Source organism: Tenrec ecaudatus, chromosome 8 (genome assembly GCF_050624435.1).
Source record: "Tenrec ecaudatus isolate mTenEca1 chromosome 8, mTenEca1.hap1, whole genome shotgun sequence".
NCBI lineage: Eukaryota > Metazoa > Chordata > Mammalia > Afrosoricida > Tenrecidae > Tenrec > Tenrec ecaudatus.
Window position 1 is genome coordinate 43,926,630 of NC_134537.1, and position 24,504 is coordinate 43,951,133.

The window sequence follows — 24,504 nt, forward strand, 5'->3', positions numbered from 1 at the left end:
CAGAAAAACACACCAAAACAAAACAAACACAAAAGGCTCAAAGACGACAGAACAGAGAAAACCTGCCATTGAAGACAAAGTAGAAAATGTTAAAAACTGGAACTCTTGTACATTGTATCAGGAGGGAGCTCAGCGGACATGGTGTCACGTTTTGACCTAACTACAGCAGCAGTCATCCCACCTATACTGTCCTCTGTCTGCTCACAAGGCCTGGTTCCGAGTGCGGGGATTCCCCCGAGGCTGAATCCACTTGGGGGCCTGACAATTGATATTGGACTTTCACTGTCATCCATAGCCTTCTGCAAACTGGGGAGGAAGAAGCACCTAACCTTTGTCATCTAAAGTGATAAGATTGAATTCTGTCTATTTCTTCCCAGTGCTAGACAAGTGTCCTTATGCCTGATTTCTTATATTTTACTCTTTATATCTATTTCAATTTCATAATAATGAGTTTAAAGACACTTAGTAACATTGTCCTTTTAGCTCAAAAAGGATTTAAGGCCCTTTAAAGGTTAGTGCATGTTTTAGAAATGCCAACCTCAAGGAAGTCCATAATTGTAGAGCTAATTGTGTAAATACCATTAATTTGCTATTGATTGGACTCTTGGACACTTTTTTTTAAGGTGTCATCATGTGAGGTATTAAAAATGGCGGTGCTTTCTGGGGGTAGTCAGGTGCTTCAACTCCAAAAGGTTTGGCCCCTTCTCTGTACCCTGGTGGGGAAAGAAAAGAAATCGCCACCTGCAATCCTTCTCTTTTAAAAAGCTGGCTATTGTGTCGGAGCCCAGAGTGTTAAAATATCTCTTGTCTCCTGCTGTACCATTCCTTCATTTTGACTAGAAATCTTTCTGTCTCTACGAAAATCATGAAATCTTAAGAGAAAGTATTTAAGAAACCTCGGTAAAGATTGGAATTGGTTCAGTTTTAGAATTATCTTTTTGCTGATGCCAAATATTTCATCTCTTTAAGGATAACGGTTTTATTAATTTTAAAAATTTGACTCATCTCCTTTTTAAGGAGTTTAATCAATGTGGAAAAATTAAAAGTACAAAAATCATTCCAAATCCTACCAAAAGAATTAATCTTGGGGTTAATTTTAGGCAAACATTCTAGACATTGCTCTCACATAAGGTAGATGGGTGGAAGAAGTGTGAGAACCCATTTTATACATGCTATTTTTCCTTATGCAGGACAAAAGTGTCATGGTTAAGTATTTGGGGCCGGGCACCTGACTGTTTTGGATAAAGCTCGCAGAGCAAATTAGTTTCCATTCCGTTCACGTGCTGTTGCTTCATTGTGTTTGTAGTCTCCACAGTGTAAAGGCCTGCCTCTTTCCAGTGCCTCCCGGGTTCCTGCTTTCTCTCCATTTGTCCTTCCTTCCTGCTACTGCCAGCCTCCGGCCTCTCTCTGTCTTGTGTGGTCCTTTGTGCTGAGGAGCACATTCCTCACAGGCATTACCGCGCACTTTACAGTAGAACTCAGACTTGACCGCATCCCCTACTTGACGGAATCGGTGTTCCATGCAAAATGTCGAGAAATGTTTGCATTGGAGCTTGAACAAAACCCAACGCACATGATTTTTGTAAACAAAAGCGGTTTGTGCTTTGGTCACTGGGCGTTAGTTGGCGTTGTTAGTCCGCGTTGTTTAGACTTTGTACAGCTGTGTTCCACGTGTTTTGCTATACTTTTCTTAGTTTTGTGACCTTCTGTACTGCTTTTAGATAAAAAACATGGGTCCTAAGAAACATTTTTTTGAAAATAATCATCATGATAAGGAACTGGTTAACTGTTGTCATAGATATTGTTGATCATAATTTAGGAAACCCTTTCAGAAAACAGTTAAAGAACAGTCAACAGCTGACCACATCAGACAGATTTTTTTTTTTTTTTGAGAAAGCCAGCCAGGTCCTGGTGAGAAAAGGCAAAGGAGGGGCTGGGGGAGGGGAGGAGACATTGAAAAGCAGCTACCAGTCGATTTTATAGAAAGGGATTCCCTTTTCAAACAATGATTCTCTCCACACCTCCTCTCCACACCCGTGTCCACAGATCCAGATCCTCATCAGTCTCAAGGTATGGGCCATACTATAGTTGTTAAAATCTTTTTTAATTTTGTGCTTCTTATTTAAATTATATTATTTAACTCTGAACTTATTTACTTTGAAATAGCTGTGTAATGTTTTGTATAAAAAGGCAAGGTTAGGGAAAAAATTGGTGGTTGAGAATGGATTAATTAATACATTTTCAGTTATTTCTTATGGGAAAAATTGATTTAGAACTCAATTGCTTCATTCCTTCTAGAACAGATTACCGTTAAGGTAATCTGTTTAGCATGTTGTTTAGCTGAAAGGTTATCTCCCAAAATGAAGTCAGTTCCAGGTTTGAAGTATGTTGAAGGGCTATCCTCTGGGGGCTCCCACCAGTTTCTGTTACAAAGTAAGTCTGGTCTTCTAAAAACATGAGTTTTGTTTTGCCTTTTTCTGCCGCTCTGTTGGAACCTTCTCTTGCGGTCTCAATCAGAGCTGGTGGCAGTGATAGTTTCTCTCTGTTGAGAGCAATGTTGGTCATTAATTTTGTTCAGCAATTTTCCTCTTGAGTATTTTTGTCAGGAATTAGTGTGGGATCTTTGTCAAATGCCTTCTCTATGTCAGTCGATGTGATCATGTGGTTCTTTTCTCTTGTTTTATTTATGTGGTTGATTATGCTGGTTGTGTTTCTAAGGTTGAAACACTTTTGCATACCTGGGATGAATTCCACTTGGTCAAAATGTATTTTTTGAAACTTTGTTGGGATTTTTTACATGTATGTTCATGAAGGTTATTGGTCTATAATTTTGATTTTTAGTGATGATTTTGCCTGGCAATAGCATTAAAGCTATATGTTTGCCAATTTTAATCAAGAGTTTTGCATTGGATTCTTAACTGAAAGGCCAGCAGTACAAACCTACCAGCTGCTCTCCTAGGAATGATGAGGCAGTCGGCTTCTGTAAAGATTTACAGCCTCAAACGCCTTGGGAAGCAATTCTTCTCTGTTTGATGGGATTGCTATGAGTCAGAATTGACTCAAAAGCAGTGGGTGGTAAGGTTGGATTGTTTTTTTCATTTAAAATAATGAATGTATCAAAAATAAAATTTCAAGTTATAAAACATCCTTCAGAAGAAACATTAAAAGATCTCATTAGATTTAAGGTAAAGATTTTGGAAAATATATCGCTTGGAGTTATATTTATCTATATTTCAGTGTTAGAAGCCCTGGTGGCATAGTGGTTAATGCATTGGGTTGCTAACTGCCAGGCCAGCAGTTTGAAACCACCAGCTGCTCCAGGGGTGCTCCATCGTTTCAGAAACCCATAAAGAGCTATTCTAATCTGCCCTATAGGGTTTCTGTGAGTCAAAATTGACAAGTTGGTAGTGAATTTGCTTTTTTATATTTCAATTTTAGGCAGTGTTCAAAAGGTAAGGAAATTAGTATTGTTGTGCTTCCTTCCATCCCTCTTTCCCTTGTCCCCTTTTATAGACATTTACCTTATGTTCTATAATCATGATTGTAATTGTTTCATAAGACCTCCTCTGGCTCTCAACGCACCAGGCAGAGGTCAGACACGCCTCTGCCCACCATCTCCTTTGACCCGACTCTAATACCGACCATCCCTCCCATGACAATCATGGCAGTGACTCTTCTGTAAGGGAATGCCCCACTGTCTACAGATGTGTTTGGGGTCTCTGCTCTGACCCCCGTCATTCTCAACAATGTGGTTTTTGTTTGTTTGTTTGTTTGTTTGTTTGTTTTGGGTCTTCTGATGCCTGTTACCTGATCCCGTGGACACCTCATGGTTGCACAGACTGGTGTGCTTCTTCCGTATGGGCTTGCTGCTTCTCTGTTAGATGGCTGCTTGTTTATCTTCAAGCCTTTAAAACCCCGCTGCTTCTCTGTTAGATGGCTGCTTGTTTATCTTCAAGCCTTTAAAACCCCTAAACACTGTATATCTTTTGATAGCTGGCCACCATCAGCTTTCTTCACCACATTTGCTTATGCACCCATTTTGTCTTCAGCAATTGTGTCAGGAGAGTGAGCATCACAGATTGCCTGGTTATTAGAACAAAGTGTTTTTGTGTTGAGGGAGGGTTTGAATAGAAGCCCAAAGTCCATCCACTTCTTCAGTGTATTGCCATATAAATATAGGTACTTATGCCAATACTTCTGTATTTATTTATTTTAAAATCATTTTATTGGGGGTTTGTATAATTCTTTTCGCAATCCATGCATCCCCTCATTTTGTCAAGCACATTTGTACATATGGTTGCCATCATTTTCTCTCTCTTTTTATTATTGACAAAAATCCACACTTTATTTATAGAAAGTTGTTTTTCATTTTAGGACTATGTTAAATTTGCATTTGGTCTTCATACCCTTTGAGGATTCTATAGATTGTGATAGTTTTTTTTAAATGTTTCTTTTCTTATTTTTTTAAATCATTTTATTAGGGGCTCATACAAATCTTTTTACAAGCCGTACATACATCATTTGTGTCCAGCACATTCGTACATATGTTGCCATCATCATTCCCAAAACACCTGCATTCTACTTGGGCCCTTGGTATCAGCGCCTCATTTTCCCCTTCCTCCCCACTCACCCTTCTCCCTGAACTCTTGATAATTTATAAATAATTGACATCTTCCTCACCGAGTTCTCTGCTGTCCATCCTCCAGGGAGGAGGTTACATGTAGACCTTGTCATCTGTTTCCCATTTCGTCCTCACCCTCCCGATATCGCCAGTCTCACCACTGTTCCTGAGGGGCTCATCTGTCCTGGATTCCCAGTATTTCCAGTGCCTATCCGTGCCAGTGTACATCTCCTGATCCAGCCGGTTATGTGAGGTAGAATTGGGATCATGATAGTTGGGGGAGGGGGAACATTCAAGAACTAGAAGAAAATTGTATGTTTCATCATTGCTACACTACACTCTTACTGGTTCGTCACCTCCCCACAGCCCTTCTGCAACGGGATGTCCAATTTCCCCCAGATGGGCCCTGGGTCCCCACTCTGCACTCCCCATCATTCACAATGCTATGATTTTTTTTTGTCTTTGATATCTGATAACTGATCCCTTCGATGCCTTGTCGTCTCATAGGCTGGTGTGCATTTTCCATGTGGGCTTTGTTGGGTTTCAGTTAGATGGCCCCTTGTTAATCTTCCAGTCTATGGGACCCTAATTCTACATATTTTGACAGGTGGACACCATCAGCTTTGTTCGCAACTTTTGCTTGTGCACCCACTTTTTCCTCAGTGATCAAGTCGGGACAGGCCGGTGTGCTTCTTCCATGTGGGTTTTGTTGTCTCTCAGCTCGATGGCTGCTTGTTTATCTTCAGGCCTTTGAGACTTCAGGTGCTATATCTTTTGGTAGCCAGACACCATCTGCTTTCTTCATCACATTTGCCTGTGCACCCATTATCATCAGTTTTTACTTGTAACACACAGTATGATATGCATATATTGTTGTTATTAGGTGTGTCCATTAAATTCCAACTCATAGTGACCCCCTGTGACAGAGTAGAACTGTCCCATAGGACTTTCTGCCCTGAAGGCATAATAGATTACTCATTTGGCTGCTAAATACAAGGTCAACAGTTCAAATTCACCAGCTGCTCCACAGGAACAAGATGAGGCTTCCTGTACTTATAAAGAATCACAGCATCGAAACCTAAAGGAGCAGTTCTACTCATGCCCATAGGGTAACTCTGAGTCAGAATTGAGTTGATGGCATGAGTTTGGTTTTTGAAAGAGCAGTCTTTACAAAAATAGATCTCCAAGTCTCTGTCCCATGGAGTGGTTTTGAACCATCCACCTTTCAGTTAGCCATCAAATGCTGGACCATTTTTTCTACATGCACAAGTATACATAAGTCAATAAAGCATACATATATATTTTGAAAAGAGCCATACAAGCCCTCAAGAAAATGATTAAATATATATACATATATATTAATCATTTTATTGGGGGCTCGTACAATTCTTATCACAATACATACAAGCATCCATGTGTCAAGCACATTTGTACATTTGTTGCCATCATCATTCTCAAAACATTTGCTTTCTACTTCAGCCCTTGGTATCAGCTCATTACCCCCACTCCTCCCTCACAGACCCTTAATAATTTATAAATTATTATTATTTTGTCATGTCTTACTCTGTCCAATGTCTCCCTTTATCCTCTTTTCTGTTGTCTGTCCATCAGGGAGGAGGTTATATGTAGATCATTGTAATTAGTTCCCGCTTTCTACCCCACCTTCCCTCCGCCCTCCGGGTATCGCCACTCTCACCACTGGTCCTGAAGGGTTCATCTGTCCTGGATTCCCTGTGTTTCTAGTTCCTATCTGTACCAATGTAGTTCCTCTGGTCTAGCCAGATTTGTAAGGTAGAATTGGGATCATGATAATGGGATGGGGAGGAAGCATTTAAGAACTAGAGGAAAGTTGTATGTTTCATTGTTGCTACACTGCACTCTGACTGGCTTATCTCCTTCCCGGGACCCTTCAGCAAGGTGATGTTCAGTTGCCTACAGATGGGCATTGGGTCCCCACTCCACACTTCCCCTTATTCACAATGATATCTTCTTTTGGTTCCTTGATACCTGATCCCATCAACACCTCGTGATCACAGAGGCTGGTGTGCTTCTTCCATGTGTGCTTTTTTTTGCTTCTCAGCTAAATGGCCATTTGTTTGCCTTCAAGCCTTTAAGATCCCAGATGCTATATCTTTTGATAGCCGGTACCATCAGCTTTCCTCACCACATTTGCTTAAGCACCCATTTGTTTTCAGTGATGTCAGGAAGGTGAGCATCATGGAATACCAGGTTAATAGAACAAAGTATTCTTGCATTGGAGGAGTACTTGAGTGGAGGCCTAATGTCCATCTACTACCTTAATACTAAACCTATAAATATATGCACATAGATTTATTTCCCCATCATCACATATAAATATATCTACATATGTGCATGTCTGTATTTAGACCTCTATAAATGATCTTTGCCTCCTAGTTCTTTCCTCTATTTCCTTTTACCTTCCTTTAGTCCCACTATCATGCTCAGCCATCATTTGGGTTTCAGTAATTCCTTTCGGTTACATTGCCCTTGATCAAGCCCTACCAGGCCTCTTACACTCTCTTCGCCACTGATTTTGGATCACTTGTTCCCTTGTCCCTGGGTTTCTTAGCACCACTTCCTTTCCCCCACCTCCCACTCTCCCATCTCCCCCTGGAACTGTTGGTCAGTTGTTTTCTCTCTTGATTGTTTATCCAGCCTATCTTTTTTTCTTCTTCATTTTTCATGTTTTTATTGTATTTTAGTGTTTGTGAATACAAGACTTGGATGACGTGCCTTCCACCTCAAAATTTGGTCCACAAAAATATATCAATAGATCCCAAACCAACAACTATACTGATGTGAACAGGGGTGTCGGAGGGGAGACCCAAAGCCCATCTGTAGATAACTGGGTATCCAGTCACAAAAGGGTCACAAGGAAGGGACCAGCCAGCCAGGGTGCAGTATAGCTGGTACAGATCAGAGCTCTCGACACAGGGAATCCAGGGAAGATAAATCCCTCAGGAACAGTAGTGAGAGTAGCAACTCTATGAGGATAGGGGAAGTGGGGAGGTCAGGGGAAAAAGGGGAAACCTATCACAAGATTGGATATATAATACCTCCCCTACCAGGGGGCCGAACAACAGATAATGTGGGTGAAGGGAGAAAACAGATGATGCAAGATATTAAATAATAACAATAACATACAATTGATCAAGGATTCGTGAGAGTGGGAGGGGACAAAAGAGGATCCAATACCAAGGGCTCAAGTAGAAAGAAAATGTTTTGGAAATGATGATGGCAACATATGTATAAGTGTGCTATAGCTGAATTATAGATTGTTATAAGATGTCTAAGAGCCCCCAATAAAATTATAGTTATATATATGTATATATATAAATATTCCTCCTACCACAAAAATAAATTAAACCTTACCATTGGAAAAAACAGCAGTTTGGCACAGGCTTTGGTGAGCTTGTAAAACAAGTTAGGATGTGCTTCAACTTGGAGGAACATTCTAACATCCACCTCAAGACATTTGGCAGAATAATCATTGGCTCCCTGCCATTACTGGTGGTGGTGTGCCTCAGGGGGAGACAGAGGGCATATGGGTGGGTATTGAAGACCCACAACAGGCACAGAATCACTGGCTCACTGGAGATCCTCTTGCAGAGGGGTCTCGGAGGAGATGAGCTAGACAGGGTGCGATGTAGCAACAATGAAAAATACAACTTCCCTCTAGTTCCTAAATGTTTCACCCCTCTCCTCACCAGCTATCATGATCCATATTCTACCTTGCAAGTCTGGCTAGACCAGAGGATGAACACTGGTATAGATAGGACCTGGAAACACAGGGAATCCAGGGCGGATGATACCTTCAGGACCAGTGGTGAGAGTGGCGATACTGGGAGGGTAGAGGGAGAGTGGGTTGGAAAGAAGGAACCGATTACAAGGATCTACCTGTGACCTCTTCCCTGGGAGACGGACAACAGAAAAGTGGGTGAAGGGAGACGTCGGACAGGGCAAGATATGACAGTCATTTATAAATTATCAAGGACTCATGGGGGGGGGGGCGGGGAGGGAGGAGGAAAAAATGACCTGATGCCAGGGGCTTAAGTGGAGAGCAAAAGTTTTGAGAATGATGAGGGCAATGAATGTACAGATGTGCTTTACACAATTGATGTATGTATTGATTGTGATAAGAGTTGTATGAGCTCCCTAATAAAACAATTAAAAAAAAAAAAGAATCACTGGCTCAAGACAGACCAAAACTCAATATAGGGTCAGATAGAACAGTAGAATGATTCCAACAGTTATTCAATGCCTGGAAAGCAGGTTGTTAGCTCTTAACAGCAGGAACAAGATTCAATATTTCTAAGACTTTGAAGGCAAGGAAATATCACTCATTCGTTTTCAGAGCACTGGAGGGGAAAAAAATCACAAAACACACAAAAATAAATTTTAGCTGCTTAAAGGTGTTGATGGAATCAGGTTATCAGGCTTTAGAAGATCCAAAACCCATCTGCAGACATTGGATATCCTCTCACAGAAGGGTCACAAGGAAAGGACGAATCAGCTAGGGTACAGTATGGCACCAACAAAACACACAATCTTCCTCTGATCCCTCAACCCTCAGTATCATGACTCCAGCTCTACCTTACAAATCCAGCTAGACTGGAGTATGTACACTGGTACAGACAAGAGCTCTTGACATTGGAATCCAGGGCAGATAAATCCCTCAGGAGCAGAATTGGGAGTAGTTATACCGAGAAGGTAGGGGGAAAAGGGGAACGATAGCAATGATTGACAAAGGAACTACCCCCCCCCACAAGGGGAAAAACAGAAACGTGGGTGAAGGAAGATAGCGGTCAGTGTAAGATGTGAAAATAAGAATTATTTATAATTTATCAAGGGTTCACAAGGGTAGGAGGGAAAAAGAGGAGCTAATACCAATGGCTCACACAGAAAGAAAATGATGATAGTAACATTTATACAATTGATGGATAGATGGTTATAAGAACTATTTAAGAGCCCCCAATAAAATGACTTTTTAAAAATCCCAAAAGAAAAAAAAGCAGGCTGCTTAACCTTCCCCCATTCTCTTGAGTATCGAGGCCAAGCTGCCTTTGACCCCTTGCAGGGGTGTCTTGTCTTCTTCATTCTCAGTGTAAACACTTGTTCTGTGGGCACCAGCAGTTTGGCTTCTTTAGCTCTCCTCATCACAGGCAAAGTATAGAGGAGTCTCCCTCAGTGTCTTGGGTATTTGTGGGTGCTTTGTAGCACAGAAGGATATGGATCATCTTCAAGTTACCCTCGGCTGCTGCCCGGTGCAGTGCTGTCGCCTCAAAGTGGTCCTTCGCATCTGGATTAGACCCACCTCTAATAACATGACAGCAATCTCATGCCTGTTTTTGGTAGCTGCATAATGCAGGGGAGTGCAGCTATTTTGATTGACAGCATTCACTTGAACACTTTTGCCCAGAAAGGCCTTGACAATCTCGCCCCAGCCAGCAGAAGCAGCAATATGAAGAGGAGACCAACCTGCATCATCTTTATCATTCACTGGCACTCCAAGTTACAGCAAGAATTCAACTATATCAGTATGTCCCATGGAACATGCCTGTATGGCCGGATCAATACCAGCCCAGCTTCTAGCATCCAGTGACCTTGAATCACCCCCACCTGTGCGGAGCTGACCAGAGCTAGCTGAAACAACTAGCAGTGAGTGACCTTGAATCTCACACACACACCTGCAGAGCTGACCAGAGCTGGCAATGGCCCACTTTATTCTCAACCCGCCGCTCTGCACCCTGCACAGCCCGTTTGGCTCAGTGCTTGCTTTGTTCTCGGCCCACCGCTCTGCACCCAGCACGAATACACCCAGAACCAGGAAGACATCTTACATTCCAGAAACCTGGACATACCTGTATCTCCCAATCCCTGACTACTTTACCTTATATGGACTCGAGACAGCCCAGTCACGTGTTCCCTGGCTATATAAGCACCACCCCTGTAGCCTGGGGCATGACTCCCTTAGCCCAGACACTGTGGACCGTGGGACTTGGGCCAGGCTGGGTTTTTCTCTGATTCGACTGATTTGGTCTCTAGCTACTCTCGACTACCTTACAATGCCCAGAACAATGGTGTCCTGTTGTCCTGGTCTGTTCTAGTCTTCAGAGACTTATAGGCGAAGATGCTCTCCTTCAACTCCTCCAGCTTCCCACTGTAGGCCAAGTTGCAAACCATCAGGTGAGACACACACCCCTCCATTTCACTTTTCTCACGAGTTCTCTATTCATCCTATCTTATCTAGATAGACCTGCAGAGATAATAATATACACAAAAACAAGACAGAGCAAAACAAAACAACAAACCAATGACTAAAAAAAGCCTGTAAACAGTTCAAGGTCTGTTTGTTGACCTTTAGGTGAGTCTGATGGGGTGCCATGCCCTGGCACCAAAATCTAATTTTTGTATTCCCTGGGGACTTCTTTGCTCTGCTCCCCTTGCTGTTCTGTTGCACTCCCTTAGTGTTTTGCCTCGGTGTGGTGGGATCAGATCGGGCGTTAATTCCCACAGTATCTCCAGTGTTGCCCCCTGTAGGGCTTTGGGTCAGCGAGGGATGTCGTGTCTCATAGTAGGGCCAGCCATATGGTCTTCTCTGTGGATTGACTACTCTGAGCGGGAATATTGTCATCAAGGCTTGGTGGACCAGGGTGTGCTCCACTCTCTCTTCACCCCCCTTCATTTGCTCCCATGTGCTCTGATCAGACATGTCCTTCTCCCTGAGCTGCAGCTTCAATGCTGTCCTCTCCAGTAAATTCTTCTGGGGGGAGGGACAGATAGATGTCCATGTAGTTGGGATTGGGGCCAGCCCTTAGACCTCTCTACTGGTTCCCTGTTTCATGTCAGTATGTTGCATTCACATCTTGGAGCACCAGGCTGAAATCTGATCCCTCCTTCCCTGTGGAGATAGAAACAATACCCTCCCCTTGGGTGGATTAGTGCCCTGTTCCCCAGCTACCCTTCCCCCGCCCTCCTTTTTAGTTGGATACCATATGTATCCCTGGATTTGGTCTGGTCTCTGCCATACAACCTGGACCTCATCCCAGAAATGTTTGTATACAGTAGGTTTTTCCCTATGCCCCGTGTGTGTGTGTGTGTGTGTGTGTGTGTGTGTATGTTTTAAGCTTATCTCAGCGGACTCATGTTGTACTTGTCCTTTTGTGCTTGGGTTACTTCGCTTAGCATAATTTCTTCCAGTTCTTCTCTTGCAGTGATGTGTTTCATGCATTCCTCACTGCTTTTTAGTGATGCCTAGTACTCCATTTTATGTATGTACCACAGATTTTTGTTTGTTTTGGGGTGTTTTGGTTTTTTTTGGTACCACAGTTTTTTAATCCATTTTTCTATTGATGGAAATTTAGGTTGTTTCCAACTCCTTGCGATTGTGAACTGTGCCGTGATGAACATTGGAGCACAGATGTTTGGCCGTGGTTTGTTTCTTACCTCTTCTGGGTATATGCTCAGTAGGGAGATTGCTGGGTTCTATGGTAGCTCGATTTCCATCTGTTTTAGATATCACCAGATCGATTTCCATAGTGGCTGTATGTACCTACCTACAGGTCCACCAGCAGTGGATGGGAGTTCCTATCTCACCACAGCCCCTCCAACACTTGTTGCTTTCTGATTTTATGAATTGAGGGTGTTAGGTCGTATCTCATTGTTGTTTTAATTTGCATTTCTCTTATGGCTAATGATCGGGAACATTTTCTCATATGTTTATTGTGCCAATAACTATTTTTATGAATTAATTTATTTACATAAGTGCACACTTATGTTTATACCTCTATCCATAGCTTTGCTTCCTACATCTTTCCTGTTTCCTTTTACCTTCCTCCTTTCCCACCAAAACGCTCACTCTTCTTCTGCCTCTTAAGAATTCTTCTCAGCTAGATTGCTGTTGCTCCAACACTCCCAGGCGCTCCCTCAGCCCACAAGGATTTGTGATCTCATCTACACAGACCGACAACAAGACGCCAGATGTGGTCGTGCACGTTGCACTTCAGACTTGGCCGGAAGCTTTCTGGGAACCCCATTGAAAAGGGAGTCTGAGTTAGATGAAGAAGGAGCATCAGCCATTTTACTTTAAAGCTCTAGGAGGAATTTCCCACCTGCAGCTTTATATAAGAGCAGACATTATCTATCCTACAACAACTAAGGCCGGCCTTTTTCTGAAAACAGTCTCTTAGTGAAGTTCACCTGATCTGAAAGTAAAACCCAACTCGTAGAACTTCTTTTCAGAGCTAAGATAACCTGTACTGAAGACTACAGTCCTAGATTTTCATCAGCAAGTGCTTCAAGTCCTCCTCCCTTGTCGCAAGCAGTTGTGTCATCTGTTTATCACAGGTGGTTAATGAGTCTCCTCCAATCCGGATGCCATGTTTTGTTCATGTAGTTCAGCTTTTCAGAATATTTGATCAAGTTCAAATCGACTTAGCATGGAGAATGGAAACAGCCCTGACTCAGCATCTGGGTCAGAGTCGATCTGGGCTCCAGGGGGGTTTGCGGTGAAAGTCTTGAGAGAAGCCGATCCTCTCATCATGGACTTACTTTTGAAGCCCGGATAGGTGGATTCAAACTGCCAACCTTTAGGTGCGTGGTTGTCATTATGTGCTCTTGAGTTCGTTTCTGTTCCCAGTGACCCCACAGGGTCTCCTCGGCTTCAGGTTGCCCAGGCTTCTCATCCTCCCAGTGGTCGATAGCATGCCCCGCGGTCCCAGGTAAAAGACAGCCCGAGCAGGTGGCACACCCCAGAGGCCTAGAGTTGGCCTCCCAGAAGCTGAGGGCAAAGGCCAAACTTAGACTTCTCTTTGGTCCAGTTCTTTACTGCCCAGCAACCCAGAGTGTAAAATCAACCTTTGCTGTCACTTTTCAAAGGTTAAATGATCATATTGTTTTCTATCTGTATGATAAAGCATGAAAATACTATATTTATTAAAGGGTTTTATAAAGCTTAAGAAAGTACCTGAATTTCATGGTTTATTGTTGCCATTAATATTGTTTTTATGAAGGAGAGATCTTATAAGCTTGGTTATATGAAAGGCGCCTGGTGGCTTAGCAGGTCCATGTTAGTCTTTTAACTGCAGGGTCAGCAGTTCAAAACCACCAGCCACTCCGCAGGGGAAAGACAGGACTTTCTAATGTAAATAGTTACAGTCTTGGAAACTCAACAGGGGCAGTTCTACCTGCCCTATAGGGTAGCTATGAGTTGGCATCGACTTGAAGGCAGTGTGTGAGCTTATGTTTTAAAAAAGGTAGCCTATCTGACAAGATAGGTAAGTTTCTGTTGTTTGAGACAGCTGGGGCCCTAAGTATTTAAATGTGGGTGCTTTAGAAGATGGATTTCGTCATGGTGCAGTGACTCACCCATCTAACATGTCTTTCAGGAATTGTGCCATCTTCTGTCGTCCTGACTACTTTCCAGGTGATGTCAAGGGTTTTTCTGATATGGGCAGTAACCCATAGTGTCAAGGAGGTAAGTGCATGGATACAAATAAGTGCTGCCAGCCCTGCCCAACCATAATCACCTTGTCTTTCCACAGGTGCCCTCCAGGCCAGATCAGTGTACCCCAGATAAAGGTCACAGTCACTGTAGGAGTTGAGCTAGTAGTGGGAAAGAAGCCCAAAGATTTAGCCTTGTGAAAAAGAATATATGTGTGTATATATATCTATATCTTTATATATCTAGATATCTACATCTATCTATCTATCCATCTATCTATCTATCCATCTATCTATCTATCTATCTATCTATCTATCATCTATCGAGGCTGAGGACGTGATAAAGGCCTGCGGCTTAGTTCCAGGAAGGTGGGGGTGGTGTGAACATGGTCGGCACCTCAGGTCTATTTTCCTGGTGTGCTTCTTATTTGTATCCAGAACACTAGCCTCTGGCAACATGTCCTTATCATGGGACCTTGCTGGCCAGAATAGACAGGGTTGAGAGGTCAGAGCCGGGGGTGAGTGCTGACTTTTGTCCCCAGAGCCGTGTTGGTCTTTACAGGACCTGGAGAAACAAAAGCATTTCCACTCAACCCACTAGGCCTAATGGAATGGCCAAATGTCCTGCGCCCAGTGATTGTGCCCGAGGACTGATCTGCTGGGGCCTGCTCTGTTCCGCTGTCCAGGCAGGCCCCAAGAGCTGGGGGTGGAACCTGTCCACCATGACCGTCAGAGTCGGGCTGCCCAATAATAGGATGTCCTAGAAAACATGCAGCTCTGTTCACCTCAGATAAGCACAAATAAGCTTGTGCTTGACCTTGCTGAATGAGTCTGCTAACCTCCGTTACCATGGGCCTGAGTCTTCTGCAACGAGGCTTTCTTTTCTACTCTGGATTCATTTTTTATTCCAATATTATCTATTTTGTTCAGCATTGGTCATCTCTTGCTAATGTCACCTCGAGTGGCCACCGCTTTTCTGGCCTCAGCGACCTCTCACCGGCATCACTGGGTTCTAATCCAGTAGCACTCTCTGGTGTGTTCTTCGTCCTCTAGTCTTCTAAAATATCGGCCAAAGCATGTTGTTCATTTGTATTTCAGCTAATGACTTTTTAAAACTTTCTTGATTGATGACATAACAAATGAGTTTGTAACCAAAGATGACTAAGCTAAGCTTATTATTTTTGTTAGTCACAAGGAATTTTAAATCCCGCAGGGTTCTTGGTTTCTGTAAAGCTCTCTCGTCTCTTACGGTTATTTACACTTTATATGCAGGAAGAATGTAATATTGCGCTTGTCTTTAGAATGATTACATTTCTTTTCTGAAAAGTACAGGGAAAACTCAGCAAATCAATCCTCATGACCATTGTGCTCCCATTGAATTACATATGGAGTTGGTCAGGCAAGTTGCTTCATTTTTGGTGCCATGTCACTTGCCCATTCATTCAGAAGGCCTTTTTGGTTAAGTCTTTTAATTGGGTGTCATACAGCTCTAATCACAATGCATGCATGCCTCCATCGTGTCAAGCACAGTTCTACATTTGTTGCAGAAGGTCCTTTCACCAACCTTTTTCATCCGTGCTTGTTATGTGAACACTGCTGCCCTCTGATTTTAACCAACAACTCCTAGTTGTCTTTTCCAGAAGTCTCGCATGACCTAAAACTTCTTAATTCATAAAGTCATTTGCATTCGTAAATGGTGAACACTGAGGCGGAGGTCCATGAAGGCAAAGCCGTGTGTGGGGTGGGGGTTCTGTTTCTGCTGTCTGAGTCAGGCAAGCCCTTGCTGGAGGCTGATAAGCTCTCCGTGGCCTCTGCTTCGCTCTCTCTCCTCTGCTTCTGTGACCATTCCCAGCTTACCACTTCCACAAGCACATGTAGGTAGGCTTTAAATGCAAGTAGAGCGATTTTGCTACCCAAATTGCTGATGGCAACCCTTGTGACTGTCGTCTCCCAGGCTGGTCATTAGGGCTGGGTGGCTGAAACCACTAGGAAACGGAGGACCCAGCCAGCCCTCAGTCCCCACACAGCTGACAGGGGTGTAGACTTGATGTTTCACCTTCCTCATGCCGCGACCCTTCCAAACAGTTCCTCATGTGGTGACCTCCCACCCTCCCCCCAACCATAACATTATTTTCGTTGCTACTTCATCACTGTCATTTTGCTACCGTTATGAATTGGGCGACCCCCGTGAAAGGGTCGTCTGACCCGCCCCCCCCCCCCAGGTTGAGAACTGCTGATGGAGAGCCTCGTTTTACCAGCCTTTAGGGTGTCCTCCCTCTCTTTGCACATTTACACGCTTTCCTCAGCAAGCAGACACCCGTATCTGCTCGTGAACCTCATTTTCTGAAGCTAGTGCATTGTCTTTATTACCCTCTGTCACCTCTTCCATCCTCTTTCTTTTGATATGCCTGTTTCTCTCAGCCTCGTTTCTTAGCCAAACACTCTATCTTGTAGAGTTTCATGTTGGATATAATTCATTTTCTTCTTCTACAGCATGACATGTGAATTCTCTGTGAAATGTCTTCTATTTCTTGGAGCATCTTATAGATAGCTTTATTTCCTTATATTCCACTCTACTTACTTCATAGTGAGAACTATGTAACTAACAGATAAGGCAACTGACTTCAGACACTCATAGCAATGCACAAATGACTGTAGTTTAATTTCTATCTCTTCTTGGATCCTATTCCTTTTGGAGTGTGGAGTGGGGGGCAGGGAATAACGAAGCTCATTGTCATCAGGATAGAAGTGCCCCCAGTGGGTTCTGAGGCTGGAAATCTTTACAGAAGCAGAAAGCTTCCTCTTTCTCCCAAGGAGAGGCTAGTAGGTTTGAACTGTTGGCCTTGGGGTTAGCAGACCTGTGTGAAACCCACTATGCCACCAGGGTACCTTCTCCCTAGATTTGACTCCAGAGTCCTCATTTCCCAGCATTGTGTTTGGATTTGGACTCCAAACACAAGACTGCTCGTCTTTGCTCAGCCCCTTGTCTTCTACAGCCATACAGAGACAGACTTTTCATGACCACACGTTGCTTTTCACATACATTGCTTTTAAGACTTGTCCTTTTAAGTCTACTCCACGGGAGCTAGTCCTATAAACGTCATGTATCCTGTGGAACTAAAAGATGATCAGATGTTTTTGTGAGCGCACGCATGTGTGTATGTGTGTGTGTGTAACATGAAAGATTCCATCCAACAGTTTGTGTGACACCTTTATTGGCAGGTATTACAGAAGAATTGTGGTTTGTAGCCTTAAAATCTTCATGACCTAGTATAGCAAATAACCTTCCTACCATTTTCTTTTTAAAGAGCCACCACCACCTGCCCACCTGCTGCCCCCCCCCACACACACACACGGAGGGGCTACTGACCCACAAATGGCGAAAATCAGAATTCCAACTTTCCTATCCTATTTCTCCACTTGTTCTCTGGAACTGAGCTGGCTCCTTCCCGACGCCTTGGCCTGGCTGCCCCCGCCTCTGTACCAGGTCTTGTGTCAAAGGGCACCTGCAGCAAGTTCTCTCTCTCTCTCTCTCTCTCTCTCTCTCTCTCTCTCTCTCTCTCTCTCTCTCTCTCTCACTTTGGTAGGGAGCGCAATACTAGCTAAACTGCGTGCTTGTTCGCACATCCCTGCTCCAGTCTTGATGCATTGCAGTTTTGTCTGACTTGCTCGTGCTTGTCTCCTGGGCTTGCATGTGCTCCTTGATGTCCAACCTGCCCATGCTGCCGTCCTCCCAGTGTCCACCACCACCCCATCCATGTCTACAAGATACGAATGACAAGTGTCGTGTCCCCATCACTGAGTTGCAGTGTCGGGGAGCATATGGGTCTCTCATCGGATCCTGTCCTTGCACTTCGTCTGGCCCTGCTGCCCTTCCCGCAGTGTCCTCCTGTCTCATTTAGCAAAGGCCAGTGAGGTGCAGCCGTAGCGCTCTCTTGGGTACTGAATGTTTAAGTCTTCTTTTTCCTTCTAGAACCTTACTTTCTATTTTGAATATTGCTGTAGGTGGGTTTGCATCACCGTCGTTTTTAAAATTAGTGCCACAGCTCAAGGTAGAAAAGCCTCATTTGGTTGTTACTCAGACACTGTCAAACTTTAGACAGCTCTCCGGCAAAGGCAGCAGTACCTGAGCGCCACGTTCCGCACCTGGTGGTGGCGGACACTCATCTCATAGTTCGATGGCTTGTGTTGCCACGACCTGTGTTTAGGATAGGTGTCTTGAGCACACTCAGAATCCCTGTCTTTTCCCATAGTAGAAGTTTACCTCTTCCTCCCCGGGATGTATCTGCTGATACTGAGTTGAAAATAGTCTTATTTTCAAAATTGTGAGGTTCATGTCTCTCCTCCTGGGCTTCCATTTCGGCTCACTTCCGACCTCTTGTGTTGCATCTTTCCCTTGCCATCTTCGCTCTTTTTCAGCCCTAGAAACACTCTGCGGACTCTTCTCTGATAAGGCCGTTCTTGGATAATTAAGTCAGTAATGTAAGCATGCACAATAAAATGTCTAAGTCGTGTGAGCCACCATTGCTACCGTTTCATAAGCACATCGCCTCTCTTTGTCAGTCAATAGTTGAATTGGTTCCAAGTTCGGCAAAGTCAGGCTATGAGTTTAATTTATCGTGAATGTTAATCTTTCTCTCGTCTGGACTCTCCAGTTCTCCGCACATCTTCTCCCCATGATGACTGCCCCCTACACACACACACACACACACACACACACACACACACACACACACACACACACACACACACACACACACACACACACACAGTTTCTCAGGACCTTCCCGTTTGCTCTCTCACCCAAAGGGCAGTCAACAGTCAGTTTGGGCTTAAGAGGAAGCCCTCCCACCAGACACATTCCCCAGCATGGTGTCCAGTTAGCTTGGTGTTTGTGGATTTCACTCGGGCCGGGTTAGAGAGGGGAGACCGTGGTGCTCCACCTTCCTCATGCCGGAACCCTTCCATACAGTCTCATGTTGTGGTGAGCCCACCCCCCCCCCCAACCATAACATTATTTTCGTTGTTACTTCATCGCTGTCATTTCGAGACCCACAGGTTGATAGCTGCTGTTCTCAGAGCAGAGCCACGCCTTCCCGAGCTTACCCCATTGCAGACCACCCTTCCCTCATGCCTGCGCACCCGCTCGGTTCTTCCTCTCCTTCTGCCCCAAGATGGCCAGATCTTAGGTTTTTTGATGCATTTTGCATTTAAGTTAGTCTTGTAGGATCTTAAAATAATCACCACCACCACCACGACACACAGCCCGCCCACCCCAGCCTCCTATTGATTTCCTGGGTGCTTTAGTGGGATCCCCCTGTTTTGATCTTGAAATTTCTGACACAACAGCTTGGTATTGGGATGCACCCTCTTCAAGCACAAGATATTTCTATATTATTAGCTAACATCTCAATATGTATGTTGCTTCACTTTTCAAACAGTAGGGAACCTGTTTAGAGATGTATTTGGTTACTTGCGATCCTCAGCTTACCAAAGATGCTTGATCTTTTTAATCAGGAAGGTCACAGAAAGGGACCTGGACTTAAGGTAGTGGCTTTCCAAATACACACATGCAATGCACCGCTGGGAGCCTGGAGTGGCTTGGGCTTTGGGCAAGTCAAACCTTCTTAAGGAGTAGCTGGGGAGGACACAACCCTGGGTCACAGGGCCAAGCTGCATTGTTAGTGGAGAACCAACAGCAAGTGAATCTGGTGTGCAAACCAGTTTTCATCCATGAGTCCAAAGCGAAATGTATTAAGATGCGGATTTATACTGTTTCAAGCCAAAGAAGTAACTTCTGGCTACTGTAGAATGATGGGAAAATGTTGGTTATCACTGTATTTTTTTCCTGGTTTCTTCTGGGTGTTTCTTTTATCCCAGTGCCAGCCCACAGAGCATTGTTTCCCAGTGTGCACAGTACTGCCCCTGGGGCTTGCTTCAACAATCCACAGGGCTGCAAATGCAGATGCTTACACTTTATCCTGGATTATAGGTTATATGGTACACAAGTTTTTAATTGCCAGATGGTTTCTGAGGGTTGTTTTTTTTTTCCTTAAAAGGACAAGTATGGGAACCTGTGCTCTAGAACTTTCTGTGAGGACAGGAATGTTCTGTCTGCTCTTTAGTACCAGTAGCTCTCAGCCCCTTGTGGCTCCTAAAATGAACTGCACTGTACTTTCCTTGTAATTAGCTACATGTGACATCGTTTCTGGATTGGAAAATAGCTGGGGTACCATGATTTCCCATTCTGTACATTTCCTTCACATGTCTATGTAATTTGTCTCATGTATGCATATGATTGTTTAATTTAAAAACCCAAAGAAAGTTAATAAGATGTTCTTAATATTCTATGCGCTTTAAATTAAATTCCGTTTACATTCTTCCAGTCCTTGAGATTAAGCTGTCCTGAAAACCCTAGTTGGCAGGTGTGAAACCCGTGCTGTGGCTGTCTGTTTCTTCTGCCTGCAGAGGGGCAGCTGCTGGGTGGGTGAGTCAGGAGACCAGCCGGGTCTCACCTGTGAGGGGCCTTCAGCTTGGCCTCACTGTGGGGCCATGGCCCAGGGGTTGCCCTTGTTGAGAACCATGAGCTCCTTTTTAAGGTTGAAAGAAGGCGTGGGAATAGTCAACATTGCTACTCCCAGGAGGGCGAAGAGCCTTCATTCCACCTGTAAAGTTGAGTTGATTGTCATGCATCGTGAGCATTGCTACAATATTTCAGCAAAGCCAAGGAAAGTTGAAAATTAACACCTATAAACTGCTTTATAAAAGTTGCTCCGCAGACAATGAGTGGCATTTTTGAACATGGTTAATATTCATTTGAAAACTTTTCCTATGTGGGAGGAGGAACTCTCAGATTACCTGCTCCTTTGCAAAAGCAAACGTTTCTATACAGCAGCTTTGCAGGACTATAGACTTGGAGGTACTTTCACGTAGAACACTGCTTCTTGGGCAAATCATGTACAGTTTGCCAAATAGGACTTGTTTGGTTGGTTGGTTAATTTTGCTATCTCCATGAATCGCACACGTGCGTGTTATTTACCAAAACATGGTACTGGTACCGGGTAAACCTGGTGAATGCCAGCACATTCAAGTTCCTGATTGTCAGCTGCACAACTGATCTCAGAGGGAGCCTCCAAAGGTCACAGGGGCACCTGAAGCAGTCACTTCCATCCTCCTGGACCCTTGAAGTGTGCATACCCCCGCTGTCTTCAGGGAAGAGGGAGTTCAGTGGCTTTTCTTAATTGCCCGCACGAAGGACTGCGGTCATCAGAGAGCTTTTGCCTTGAGTTATGATGCATTGTCACCGGAGAAATAAAGCATATTACTGAGTTGTCTGCATTTTCCAGAGAGAGGACCCTGTTCAAGTCTGCAGTGAAACCCTGGTGCTCTTCTGAAATTTGTAAGCCACAACATGCTGTGTGTGTGTGTGTGTGTGTGCCCCTGCGCATGCCAAAGGTGTGCTTTGTATTTTAAAGGAAGAGGGACTAATTTAGGTTTAATGCATTAAAGAGTTGTAAATTTTCTTTGCTTCAGATTGCCGCCATAAATGTTTGTTTTTAACAGGATCATCTTCTCCTTATTTTCCCTAACATTGCCCCAGCTTATTTCCAAAATAACCCCGACTCAAAAGCGTGCATCTCTTTTGCCTTTTGCATTGGTATGGTCTTGCTCTGCTAGGGCAGGTTTAGGAATCCTTGTTGAGTTCATTGCCTTATTAAAAAAAAAGTATGAGAGATCTTATTAATATTTTGAAATTTACAAAACTTGCAAAATTTTAAAATCTGCTCCATGGAAACACTTGTGCGACACTTTACCATCTGTCATCAAGGTTCCTGGCAGTAGAGTTTCCTCCCTCAGGTAGATAGAGCTCCGTCCTTTAGGCAGGCTTTTGAAGGAAGCCAAATGATCTTTTTTCTTAAGGTAAAAATCCAGATTTTGGTGGGAATTTCCAATTTTTAACCACGGACTCAAATATTTGCAAATTCCTACCTAAGGGTAACCTTGGATCTGTGGATGTAGTCGACGGCCACCATTTTAATAACTTCTGCTCTAGGAGATGATATTCAAGGCCTTTATTTTAATTCTCTATCGTGTTGAAGGTTTTAGCATTATTATACTATTCACCTCCCTGGTCAATGGTCCCAGGCAGTCCAATGGAGGCTTAATCCACGTGGGGGATTCTGCAAATGGATTTGGGACTTTCCGTGTCATTCATAACCTTCTGCAAATCAGGTGCTCAGAATTTAAGCCCTAATACAATTTCCCCCTCTGATCTTGGATTTTATAATTTACAACCTTGGCTCACACAAGCTGGTATGCTCCTTCTGTGTGGACTTAGCTTATACCTCATGTAGATGGCTATTTATTTTAAGACCACCCCTTAAGACTGTAGATGCTGTTCTTTCTGGTAGTCAGATATCATCTGATTTCTTCACTACATGTTGCTCTAGCACCCATGTCTTTAGTGATCACTTCAAGAACTTGCTTTGTAGAGGTGAGAGAAACAAGATTTAGGGGAAATACTGAGAAAGATTAACAACGGGTGAGATCTTTAAACCTCCAGCATTGATAAAAGTATATTAACCTACAAGTAGAGAGAAAGATGGCATCTAGTATTTCATTTAACAAACAATAGAGAACAAAAAGCAAAGCAACAAACTGAAAGAGGCAGGGGCATTTTTCTCAATAATGAATCCTGAGGCAGCCATCAGGTTGTACTTGTGGGGATGCAAATGCAAAGTTGACTGTTGCTTGTTGGCTGCATGGTTACCCAGTTTTCTCATTGCGTGTTCACACAAGTTGATGTCATAGCACAAGCAAAAAACACTCAACTAGGGTGTCGCTCAATCAAAAGCAATCCCCGTGCCTGACTGAAAAAAAAAAAAAGATTTGTACAAGAAAACTACAGAACACTATTACAAGAACCCAAGAGTGACCTCAACAAATGGAAGACTATCCTAAGCTTGTAGATTGATTGGAAGACTCAATATAGTAGAGATGTCAGTTCTGCCCAAGGCACTATTTAAATTTAATGCTATCCCTATATGAATACCATCATCCTTCTTCAAAGAATTGATTATATGGAGAGGGAAGAAGCCCCAAATTAGCAGAGAACTCCTCAAGAAGGACATAGTGGGAGGGCTTGCTCTACCTGACTCAGCATGTACTATACGGCCACAGTGGTCAAAACAGTGTGGTACTGTTATAACGACAGCTATTCAGAGCAATGGGAAAGAGCTGAAGACCCAGAGTTTAAAACATCAGCACACAGGCAACTGACCTTTGATAAGGGCCAAAAAATATCAAATGGGAAGTGGATGCCCTCTTCAATAAGTGGTGCTGGAAAAAAATGGATATCTACCTGCAGAAAAATGTACCACGACCCTTACCTCACTCCATGCACAAGAATAAACCTTGAGGTAAAACTGCAAACTATTGGGGCCATTAATGAGGGAATTGGGACAAACTTGAGAAGCTTGGCGCAGGGAATACATAGGCTGTCAGAAACAGGGAAGGACACAAATACAGAGGCGTCACAAATTGACAAGTGGGATATACTGAAGATAAGCCACCTGTGTACATTGAAAGAATTCACTGAGAGTAATAAAAGAGCCCACCGACTGGGAAAACATCTTTAGCAATGACATCAGAAAAATGCCTTATTACTAAAAACTACAATACTTTGCTAGCTTACAATAAGGAGAAAGCTAACTGCCCACTGAGGAGGTGGGCAAAGGACCTGAACAGAAGTTTCACAGAGCCTGAAATCTGAATGGCTAATAAACATATGAGAGAATGTTCCCGATCATTAGCCATAAGAGAAATGCAAATGAAAACAACTATGAGATACCACCTAACACCCTCAAAGATAGCCCAATTCACAAAGTCAGCAACAAGTGTTGGAGGGACTGTGGTGAGATAGGAACTCATCCACTGCTGGAGGACCTGTAGGTATGTACAGTCATTATGGAAATCGATTTGGCGATATCTAAAACAGATGGAAATTGAGTTACCATATGACCCAGCAATCCCCCACTGGGCATATACCCAGAAGAGGCAAGAAACAGGCCACGGCCAGACATCTGTGCCCCAATGTTCATTCCGGCACAGTTCACAATTGCAAGGGGTTGGAAACAACCCAAATTTCCATCAACAGAAAAATGGATCATTGTATGTGGTACATACATACTACATGTCCCTAAAAAGCAGCGATGAACACATGAAGCACATTGCCGCATGAGAAGAACTGGAGGAAATCATGCTAAGTGAAGTAAGTCAAGCACAAAAGGACAGACACAACATGGGTCCACTGAGGTAAGCTTTAAAAAAAACGGGGAAAAGAAAGGAAATAAAAAGCCATGGATGGGGGAGAAAGCAGGGCACTAATCCACCCAAGGTGTATAAAAAAGATATAATTGACT

General features: G+C 43.5%; 1 protein-coding gene and 1 pseudogene across 1 annotated transcript in view; one reads left to right on the forward strand and one right to left on the reverse strand.

Moving 5' to 3' along the window:
• HACD2 (3-hydroxyacyl-CoA dehydratase 2) overlaps nucleotides 1–24,504 on the forward strand; it is a 103,725-nt gene that overhangs the window by 58,114 nt on the left and 21,107 nt on the right. Inside the window, exon 4 of the mRNA XM_075556321.1 lies at nucleotides 14,029–14,117. Coding sequence (XP_075412436.1) covers nucleotides 14,029–14,117 — 89 coding nt within the window. The remainder of the gene's footprint in view (nucleotides 1–14,028; nucleotides 14,118–24,504) is intronic.
• On the reverse strand, nucleotides 9,663–10,849 carry LOC142454287 (uncharacterized; annotated as a pseudogene).